At 37.1% G+C, this 11,686-nt stretch overlaps 1 protein-coding gene across 1 annotated transcript in view; it reads right to left on the bottom strand.

Annotated features, from left to right (window-relative positions):
• The window catches only part of Wdr49 (WD repeat domain 49), a 114,003-nt gene that overhangs the window by 14,686 nt on the left and 87,631 nt on the right, over window positions 1–11,686 (bottom strand). The window contains exons 10-11 of the mRNA XM_023717810.1: window positions 10,850–10,965; window positions 333–463 (exon numbers count right to left, since the gene is read on the bottom strand). Of these exons, the coding sequence (XP_023573578.1) occupies window positions 333–463; window positions 10,850–10,965 (247 nt within the window). The remainder of the gene's footprint in view (window positions 1–332; window positions 464–10,849; window positions 10,966–11,686) is intronic.

Below are 11,686 nucleotides of genomic sequence, written 5' to 3'. Positions count from 1 at the left end.
GAAAGAAAGAAAGAAAGAAAGAAAGAAAGAAAGAAAGAAAGAAAGAAAGAAAAGGCAGGCAGGCAAGAAAGAAAGAAGGAAAGAAAGAAAGAAGGAACGAAAGAAAGAAAGAAAGAAAGAAAGAAAGAAAGAAAGAAAGAAAGAAAGAAAGAAAGAAAGAAAGAGAAGGAAAAGAGAACAAAGAAAGAAATAAGAACCAAAGGGGGTTTCAAGGCTGAGATTTTCCTCTTCAGAAAATCAGTTCATTTTGCAGTTACCCATGTCTTTTTTAAAAAATGAGCAAAAGAAACCAAATTGTCTGTAACCAACTGACAAGTGAATATGTGATTTACCTGTAGCAAGAGTTTGTGGAGGTAAAAATGCAGCACATAAAATGTCATCATGGTGCTGGACCCCTCCTTTCCATTCTTCAGACTGAATGAAAAATTGATTGAAGTTCTGGGGCCGAAACACAGTGACAGCTCTAGGACACAGAACATAGAATTTAGCTCTGTGTCTAACATTGATACAGATATTGAGTACCTGTTAGCCACTAGAATGATATCAAAGAAGGCTAAAGGATTTCTCCAAGTGTGTACCATGAAACTACTAAGACTTGTATGACAATACTAATAAAAATTTGGGTAGATCTATAAACAAATACTGCTTGGTAGTTTAAGCAAAGGTAATGAGATATCACAATAAAGATTCTCATGCTAAAATTCGTTATAACATTTCTGGGACTTAAGTGGCCACTGGGTCTTGAAATCTTTCGAGTTTTGAAGAACTACTACTTGTAGAACACACTTGGAAAGTGTCAATCAAAAGAAATGAGACATAGGATAGATACATCATGAACCAAAAAAATAGTTTAAGATAATTAAGTATCTTGAAACATTGCAAGCAAATTAGCAGACATGAATGGATAGGGAGAGGGAATAAATGCTTGGTGCCTAGAGGAGAAGGAAAGAAGCAACCATTAAATTGTGGCAGTGTGGCTACCTCGCTGAGTCCACTCCACAATCCAAGCTGCGGCTACCAGCATATGGGCAGCCTCTCTTTCCCTCCACAGCCACACGCATTTCAAATGAACATTTGTGACCATAAGCTTGGTGTCTTCACCTCCTTTTCTCTTCATCTTCCTGCAGTGTTTCTCTCCGATCTCTTCATAGGTTTCCTGATTGTCCTAGCAGTCTCAGACAGAGGGACTTTCTTCCCCTCACTGAGGTATTTTTGTCGCCAAAACTTCTTGCTTCTCCTCCTGCCTCCCTCATCTTTTCTTCCATGATGAGACCAATGCCTTCTTTCTTTTGCCCTTTCAGTACGAACATCGCTCGTTGTCTTGTTCTGCTCCTCTCTTTCCATCCAAGCAGGTTTAACCAGCCATCCAGAGTACTACCACAGATTCTAGTCTCTGTTCTGTTTAGATGGCTCTGAGCTAATCTTCATTCATAAGCTTTGCCGGTGTTGAATAGTTTCCATTTTCCTGCTGGCAGTTCCATGTAATGTATCCATCAGCAACAACTCTTAATAGACAAAAAATCAAACACTGCCATCTTCACTCCACTATCCCGGATTCTCAGATTTGATGCACATATCAGCATCACAGCATCCTGGGTGTCACTCTCTCCCCAGTCACATCAAATGCTTAGACTTTTGTTTCTGCCATATACTACATATTCAAAGCATGCTTTTATAATTTTACACAGCCAGCGATAGTTTCCTAGCTTAGGGTTCAGTACTCCGTGGCTAAACAGTTGTAACAACCTCCAAATCAGTTTCACTGCCTCTAATCTGCCTTCCTCTGACATGGTCTTCATTCTGTTCCTAGATTAATCTTTCCATTTGGGGGCTCCTCATGTTCACTCATTCCACATGCATTTCCTGCTTCCGTGTGAAATCTCTGTTCATGGATGCCTCAGACCTAGAGCTATGAACATAAAAGAACTAAAGGGAAATATGAAATGTGGCAAATGGTAAGAACTGCTGATCAGCTACCATGAGAGCCCAGAGAAGCTATCATGGATGGCATAATTCAGGGGCTGAGAGCCTGTAATGCGCAGGATCTGGAACAGGAAGCACTCCGAGTAGAATAAATAGCATGATAAAAGATGAGACCAATTCTCTATTTCAGAACCTTTTCTAGTTTTCATTTCTATAGGATAAAGTTCACATGTGTGAGCCTATGTCCCAAGATCCAATAATATATACATCCAGGTTATATCTTCAGAATTGTTTCTCTCTATTCTTCTACCCTGGCTTTGCAAATTTATATGTGAACATCCAGTTAAATATTTGACAGAGGCACTGGAAGCATTGGGTAAGTACAATATACCTTCTTAAATGGCAATGTCACACAGAGTATTGGGGGAGGATTTTTCTGTCAAAATAAAGATAGATGAACACAACAAAATGCAAATTTTCCCTAGATTTTAATGATAAAACATGTTTTGAAGTCAATTTCTTTGCTGAAGGAACTGTTTTGAACTTTCAGGGGTGGTTATCCAAGGGCTAAATTTCTGAAACATGCTTTATTTATTTATTTATTTATTTATTTATTTTGTAATTCAGGGAAGGGTCTACAGGGTGTTCAGGGTCTCACTACCAGATTGGACTCATAGTGATCTGCCTGTTTACATCTTCCTAAGAGCTGGGATTACAGGCATGTGCCACCATGCCCGGTCTGATTCATGGGCTCAGCACACACTGGGGGCGGGGCTGGCACAAACTCCCAGGCCCCAGTGCCTGCTTGCAGGCGCTTTAATCTGCTGAGCTATTTGGCTGGTCCTTCAAACATACCTTCTTGTCCAACCCAAAGTATAATCTTTTGTTCCTCTGAGAATCTTGTACATTTCTAACTTCTTTGTTTTTAATCACAGTGTTCTCTCCTGTCCTAATGTGGATTTTCTTTCCCATGCAGCCCCACACCTACTAATCCCCACACCTTTCTCTAAGCTTCCTTATTCTATCAGTCTTCCATAAGAATGAGGACTTCCATAGCTCCTTCTCCTGACCTCTTATTTCACTTATCTCTTACTTATGCAGCACCACTTCATGTTATATAACTTTAGCTCCTTGGCTAGACAGAGAAAGCCTTGGACACTAGGGATCTTGTCTGCTCTATAACCTATGTAGTTACACGGTGATCTACACACTGAGGAACTACTCAGCAGTCTGTTCAGATGAATGAGAGGAGTACAGCATCCGCCAAACCACCAGCTCCTGGGGCAGGACTTCCAGGGCCTCCTTATGGCAGCACTGTCTCCCGAGTCTCTCATCCTTATCCTTGTCCTTCTCCTTTGCGACACTTAAAACTGAATGGAATAATGCTGTGTTCATTTATCTGGTTTTTTTCTATCTTATCTACCAGAAAATAAGCTTTAAGAAAGCAAAAGTACTTCTTTCTGTATCATCAATGCCTTGAATCATACTTAACAAATAATAGGTGCTCAACAAATGCAATAATTATTTTTCTATTTTTAAAGATAATAATTTGAACTATTATAATAATAATAGTTCAATAGCAAGGTTTAGTAAAATAATATAAAGTAACCAAAGTTCTGAAATTACAATTAAATCTCACAATACCTTTTTTTATGCCTATATTTTTAAATTTCTCCTTATGCTTGGTAAGTTTGGATGAATATGTTAAAGATGAAGAAAATGGCAGGCCTGAGAGAAACAGGCCTGACCAACAGCTATTATCTCTTAGCCCAAAACAACTTAAATGTCTGTTTGCCCAGATAGCCGTATTAAGTAGGTGAGCTAAATATATTCAAGGAATGCTACTCAAAGGCACAGAAGGATTTTCTTAAGCGGGTATAAGAGTAGCCCTTCTGATATTTGACCTTGTGTGTCAAAATGCTGAAAAGCTAATTGCCTGTCACCTTTTCTTTAAAGCCTTGAATTGAAATGACAGTTGTCCTTAAAATGTCTTCAGAATTTACACTATAGTTTTCATTTCAAAGGCAGATTGTTTAAGTTTGTACTTTTGCCAAGAGTAAAATTAAAGTACACAATGAGCCAAGTGACAGCCACCTTCGGAGTTCAATAGACTTCCTCTTCCAGGACCTGAAGGAGTCTTTCCATGCCCACATCTGGAGGCCTGAGAGCCCTGCAACTGGGTCACTGCCTCTTGTGATGAGGATCACATCTGGAATTCAAACCTTATTTGTGGTGATCAATTCTAGGAGAACAAAGTTAGCTTACCTGTTAAGTACAGAAAAAGTCCATGAAAAATGAGAGGGGAAAACATTTTTTCCCTAGGAAGAGTGAATTAGGAAAATAAGGGTTTTTTTTTCTTTTAGGTGGTACAGGAGATTGAAGTCGGTACCACCCAGTAGACCAGGCACACACTGTATCACTAAGCTATACCCAGGCCTGAAAATGACTTTTTGACTAAAATTTAATCAAATTGAAATTGTCATGAGGATAATACAAGAAACATTCACTCCATCAGGGGCTAGTTATAAACATGTTGCTGGTTCATTATAGTAAGACTTATTAATATATAACCTTTGATTTTCTGATTTTTAGGCTTACCAGTATTGTAAAGCCTAAAATAATGAATATTTGATAATGAATTCCACATAAATCAATTCATTTTGATTTCTTTTCTTACTTTCTTCTTCTGAAACTTGATAGTGTCTGATTTTGGACAGTGGAGTAAACATCAAATGTTATTTAAAGACTGTTGGTGAATTTCAAGTGTAACTGGTTCTTTCCTCGGGGCCAACATGGCTAATTTGGAGTGAGCTACAATTGTCCACAGAGCTATCTATCCTGATTCTGTCTATCCTCATAAATGAATTAAGTCATATGAGATTGTAAGTTTCTTTCTAAGGCACTTGTTAATAATTTAATAGTTTGGAATATATGCATTTTATTCTTGAGTAACTTCAAATTATTAATGCCACTTCTTTCAAAAATACTTTGAAAACTCAGATAAAGTTGGCAATGAAATGTTTTAACTCTTATACTTTATATGAAAATTATGCATGCATTTCTGGTTATTTTTAAGATTGAGACTTGGGAGAAAAAAGTAGAATTATATCCTTAGTTATTCATTAAACACCTGCTTCTCTATGGAGCTCCACGAAGGATGATACTTATAATAGTACTTTCAGACATATTTCAAAGTATGTGAAAGATTTATATATAATCTTTTATAATACATGTATATGTCTAAATTTTTAAGGAGATAAAATCTTCAGAAGTAAAACAGTCTCATGAAAGCAGCTAGTATGTATATAAAGTATGGATGTATTATTTGGCTTGATATAGTCATTTCACACTTTTACAAACATCAAAACATTAATTTGCATGCCATAAATAAATATAATTTTTATTTGTCAATTATATGTTGATAAAGTGGGGAAGAAAACAGAGAAATTTCTCTTTTGCACAAAAGAAAGTGAAAGCAACTAAGTCAATTTGTTTAATGCCCTGTAAGCAAGGAATCACAGTTTTAGAGCTGGTTATAAGCTTTAAAGAAATATGGCCCACCAAATAGCTCAGCAGATTAAAACACCTGCTTAGGCAGACGCAGGGACTGGGGATTGATCCCTGGCATGCCGTACCGGCCCGATCTCTGGGGCGCGCTGAGACAGTGAATGAGACTGGGCATGGTGGTGCAAACCTGTAATCCCAGTGCTTGGGAGGATGAAAACAGGAGGATCACTATGAGTCCAATCTGTGTACTGCAGGCTCTGTACTGAAAACATTTTTTTTAATTAAAGAAATATTATGGTACATATTACATGCCTATTTTGAAGAAATGAAAATATAATCAATTGTGTGTTCATTTAATTTTACTAATATAATTTGGCCAAAGGTCCAAGGAGTGATTTCTGAATCAACACTATGTTAATTTTCAACTATGTAAGTGTATGTTACTTAAGAACTAAGAAATGTATTTCTAGTAGTTTTGAACTTTGAACTTCTTTTCCTGAAAGATAAATTCCCTAGATATGAATGCTCACATTTGTAAATAAACTACTTTTGGTCTCTACTTAATTTTCTTAGGACTGCTTTATACTGGTACTTACTATATCCTGTCTTGCAGGTGTTAATTCTTCCAATAAATTAGGAGACCTTGACAACTAGAAGCATGACTTTTCACATCAATCCACTATGTTTCCTGACTTGGTGCTTTCTACCTAGAGGCAGTTTTTATGTATTTATGAGTAAGGAAGGGAGAGAAATATTCTGAGATGTTTCTAAGATATTGTCAAGTTGATAACGAATACCTTTGTGTTTCTTCACCTGCACAGACCAGACTTATTAACCTTGCTCCAAATAACCACCCTGCCCCATCAGAGTTTCTTTCCATGATTTTATGTCTCTGTGTTACTCAGGTTTTTGTTATTGTGACAAAATATCTGACATAAATAACTTAAAGGAGGAAAACCTTGTTTTGGCTCAGAGTATCAGAGGTGTCAGTCCGCGGTCAATGGGCCTCCAGGCAGAAACAGGAGGGTAGAAGCACGTGGTGGAGGAGAGCAAATAAAGAGCACAGGAGTGAGAAAAGCAGGGCAGTTTTGGGACAGAAATATCAGCTGTAGGTGAAGCCCCACGACCTATGCCCTGCAACTGGGCTCTACCTCCTAACAGTGCATTTATGTCTAAAGTTTATTAGATTACTGTGATTACTTCTAACCACTTCCCCAAATCCCATCTTTGAACATCATGGGGGACATTTTTAATCCAAACAGTAACAGATTCCATTTTCAATCAAGTCACTCAAGACATAGATTTCCAGGGCTGGGGAGACAGCCAGTGGTTTAAGCACCTGCCTGGCAAGCACGAGGCCCCGCCCAGGGTCGGCTCTTCGGTAGGACATGCATGGTAATGGGCAGACCTTGCTGACAAGAAACTGTGTGGTGGTGCACACCTATAATCCCTGCACTGGGGAGGCTGAGAAAGGTGGAACACTATGAATCCAAGCTGTGTAGTGAGACCCTGTACCATATAAGTAGATAAATAAATAAATGATTTTTTTAAAGACATAGATTTGTAACTATGGCATAGATTTATGGCTCAGCTTTCTACTAAGTGCTTTGTAACCTTGGCTGGTGTACTCAACCTGCTCAAGCCTGAATTTTTTCTTTTGTAAGAAATGTATACTATTTTCCCATCTGATTTCTTATGAAGAGTATAGTAGAGTTCGGTATCTATGTTGTTTGCTTCTTGCAAATTGTAAGGATGTAGGGAATTACTGTCTCTAATCCTTAGTTTTCCTATCTATCCAAGACATACTAATTAAATTGTTCAAAAAGTATCACTGTTCACCCAGAAGGCAGCCGACGTGTGTAGGTACGCATGCACAGCTAAGTGGAATAGGATCCTCACCTAGAAAGCGCAAACACAGAGGGAGGACATATATTCACGTTGGGAGTTAACATGAATATCTTAGTGGAGAAGAAATCTGAACTAGCCTTGAAATAAGAATAAATGCTAGCTATACTGAAGAAGAACTAGAAAAGGGTTTCTAGGTATGGAGAAAAAATAAAGGAATAGAGATATAAAACAGTATACATTGTAGGGGACATACTGCTAGCAGGTCATTTGCTAAGGTTTAAAATAGACCCAAGAACATGTAAAAATGAAACTAGATAATAAAGCATAAGCCCGAGTCAGAGGGAACTTAAATATATTTTGTAGATACAGAAAGGTTTTTAACCAGGAGCAATATGCATTCATTGTAAAAGGTAATCACTGTACCGAAAGGTACAAATTTATTTAAATGGTGGGAGGTGGGGTTACTGGAAGAAAGGACAAATCAGAAGGTTGTGATATTCCTTTCAGTAGAAATAACGCTCTGAAAAATATAGTTGAAGTATTCACACAAATAAGTTTAGGAAACATTGAGGACCTCAAAATGGTAAGACGTGGTAGTAGCTACTAGATTGTGAGATTGAATGAGAAATGAAAATCAAGATGGATAACTAGATCCCTGGCCACTAGCTAAAGCTCTACATCTATGACAAAAAGCGTGTTTTAGAGAGGGGAACAAATAATAAGCTAACTTGGCATTACAGCCGGACATACCCAGCAAGCCAATGGGTAGGAGCTTGGTGAAAAAAGTGTGCAATACAATAACTATTGCTAATTTCCCTTTCTCGTTTCGAAATTCTGTATGTCTTTTTATTATATTCTGTATCTTTTTCATTTGTTGCTTTGTTGTTGTCTTTGTTGTTTTTTTTTTCTCTTTAAAATACAATTTTTAAAAAAATTATCAGTTACCTTGCAAGATGAAGGATTAAATTAGATACCATGTATGAAGTGTCTAATGTTTCCCAGCAATATAAACAAAATACATCAAATGCTGTGTTCAGGTGCTTTCCTCTTAGTGTAATTACTCTTCCATCCTGGCCAAAATTATCAAACTAATCTCTGCATTTAGATAGAGCCTAAAGTTAAAGCTACAACTTATCCTAACAGTCTCTCTATGGGCTTTACAAAAAGTTTAATAAGCTGTCAACTTTCTGGTTATTTCTTTTGGAATCACAGAAGTATTAAAGAGCTGGCTTAATTGACCATAGTTCTATAAATCTACCAAGCAGTTGTCCACCATTATGCGCCTTTTGTGAAAAGCTTCTTAGCAAAAAAGATCCTCTGTTTTATCCTGCAAAATACATTCCTACATAACACCTTTGACTCGAAAATATAATCTTTCCATCCACTAAAGTAATTGAGAGAATATTATTATTCCATATTCCATTCCAACTAAAGTGTCTAACTCCTGACTAACTTCAGAAAGATGAAAAAAAAAGAAAAAAGAGAAAAATAAAAGAAGTAATAATTTTTGTTATTCTCATTCAATTGATCCAAAATCTTCCTCCTCAAGATTATGACAAATGACCACCAGCCAGCATAGATCAGAGGATCTAATATTTCTTTAAATAATTTTTGGAGGGCAGGGGAGATGGCTCAGTGGAATAAGCCCTTCCCTGGCAAGCATAAGGGCCTGAGTTCAATCCCCGGTTCTGCCAATAATAATAATTATTATTATTATTAATATTATTATTATTATTGGTAACTCAATACATCTAGTCTTTCAAATTTTCCCTTATAAACAATCAAAAACATTTTACATTTACAGCTTATTTCTAACTGGACATTTTAACAACTAAAACTTCACATTTTGACATATACATATTAATATACGTATTAATTCCTTTTAGTTTTGTTCAAAATTTAAATTTTTAGATCAATGGGATAACACCTATCTACTCTGCTGTGGCTCTGGAGGATCAAGCTTCTTCACTGCCATGGTCTAGTTATAGAGATTTTTAGGTCACAGGCTGTTGGAGTAGCTATAAGTTGATAATGGATCGTGCTTACTCACAGGAACGTGGAATTTTATCCTTCAAAGAAGGGGATGATTGAATTAATTCTTAATATGAAATATATTACAGGTTTTTTATAATAAGCCAAGCCTAGAAAACAGAGCAGTTTGCAACACTGTTTGTTAGTCTGTTTGTTCATTACATTAGAAGAAAAACCATTTCTATGTTTGATTAAAATCCCCAAATATATGCTGCTGGTTTTCTAAGTATAAAATCATAATCCTAGTTTCAGGCCATTAAGCTCATAGTTCTCTAATGAATAATGTTGGGCAAATTACCTGTTACAAAAAGACTTTATGAATTATTGAATTTATGGAAAAGTATATTTTCAAAATGCATCACACTTCAGTTGTGATAGCATAGGAAAGACTGTTTATAATCTTTTAGTTCTCTTAGGAAAGAAGTAATTTTCCTTATAATGAAATAAAAAAAAAAAACCTACCAAAGAGTAAGTGGCTGTGAAAGGTGCTTTCTCTGCAGTGATATGAAGTGGGTCTTAACACTAGAAGTCAGTGGGCCAGTTCCCTCCTCTATTCCAACTGAAAATAGGCTTCGCGAGAAGAGTGAGCTCCCATCACAGCTGAGGAAGCTTTCGCAACTGAGTGTGGTGGATGGACAACTGGTAGCCAATTCGTGACCCCCAGCTTAACTGCATCAGTGCAGCACTGGATGCACAGGAATCACCTGAGGATTGTCACAAACAAAAAAGGAGAGCTGGGGAGGAAGAAGGGTGCTGTTGGTTCTCCTGGGTGCTGTTGGTCTTCCTGGAGGAGCTTGTCAGGCTGGCTTTCCTGATATCAACTTGGCTGTTATCATCAGAGAAGCTCTGGCCCTTGCTATTACTGGGAATATCTACAGTTCACTTTGGGGGAAGCTCTGGTCCTTTCTTTGAGCATCACTTCCTGGCTCCAGTAAAGATGCCTCAGCCCACCGGCACAGACTTTCTATCTTCTACCACTGATTTTGGGGCCTTCTCAGCACGGATCCTAGAAAAACGCTTACATGAAACATTTTTGTGGGCTCTCACCTCTGGTTGCACTTGTGGGTGGTGGTGTTATGGGCTCTAGGTCTTCAGCTGGACGCATGCAGGACACTGCCTTGGGATCCAGACCCTCAGCTGGATTCTTTGGGTCTTTAGTATGTGGACAGATTTCCTGCACTCTTTTGTGTTTCACTCTTTGAGTGACTCTTACAGAAATCTCATAAGTTATGTTTCCTGTTACTAAATTGTTTCCCTTATAAACCCTGACTACGACATTCAGCAAATGATATTCTTTCCTTATCTGAAATTTTTTGCAGAGAAAGTCAAATTCCTAAAGCTACAGTAAGCCTTATAATACTTCACACAGACACTTAAGTCACATGACCTCTCTTTCACACATTAAACTTTTCATTCCAACTACAGTTTTTTCCCTCTCTGAGATCACCAGCAGGTTAATGGCATGTAATCAATGCAGATGTCCACATTCCTGTTCTTTTATGTTTTGATTCAAACAAAGTCTACATGAAGCATTTCATACCTTTTCCCACCTGTAACCAGTATTGTATTCTTGAGAACAAGGATGTGTGAAATATCCACAGCTTCATCTTGTCCAACATTTAGTGTGTGGTGACAATATCCATTAAAGTCCCAAATCTTTAAGGAAAAAAATAAAATAAAATCACCTTTGAGACAGAAAATGAAAGTATCTTCTTTAGTGCCTAATCAACTGTGAATACAATTATTTTAAATACTTGTACTTATATTCTAGACTTGGGTTGATTCTCTTAGGTTCTGTATAATTAAAGAGAATGCTTTCACTATTGTTTTTAATTTTATTTTATTGAGAAACAAATAGCAATGAGACAGTTTCAAAACTGATTAATAGGACAGTTTCAATAATTAATACATTGTGCATTGTTATCTTCTTAGTGGTTATCCATAGTACAAGATGCAGACAGGAAGACAGCATATCCTGTCCAAACAATATTACTACAAATCTTTCTTCTCATTGAATTAAGCAAAAGTAGCTGTATATCTGTCCTAACTATTCTGTATATACAAATACAAAATGGTCCTTCCTTTGTATTCCCTTTTTTGGATAGTCCTGTCAGAGATGAGTATTCCACTGGCATCTAAATACGATAGGTGTATGAATTCAGCAAAATAATCCAATACAGTCTAGCAGTCCACAATAGTAGTGTGTTATCCACAGAAGTTGTTGACTTGAGCCTTTTACAGCTCAGCATATTAATATGGCTTTACTTTATATACCTCAGTTTTATACTTTTCTGCTGGATAGTCAAGACCAAGATAAAGCAAGACCTATATAACAAGAAGTATAGGGGCTGGTGAGATGGCTCAGTGGTCTAAAGCA

This window comes from Octodon degus, unplaced genomic scaffold, assembly GCF_000260255.1.
Source record: "Octodon degus isolate 3935 unplaced genomic scaffold, OctDeg1.0 scaffold00055, whole genome shotgun sequence".
Taxonomy (NCBI): Eukaryota; Metazoa; Chordata; class Mammalia; order Rodentia; family Octodontidae; genus Octodon; species Octodon degus.
Note: the sequence above shows the minus strand (reverse complement) of the source record. Positions and strands in the feature narration are given on the sequence as shown.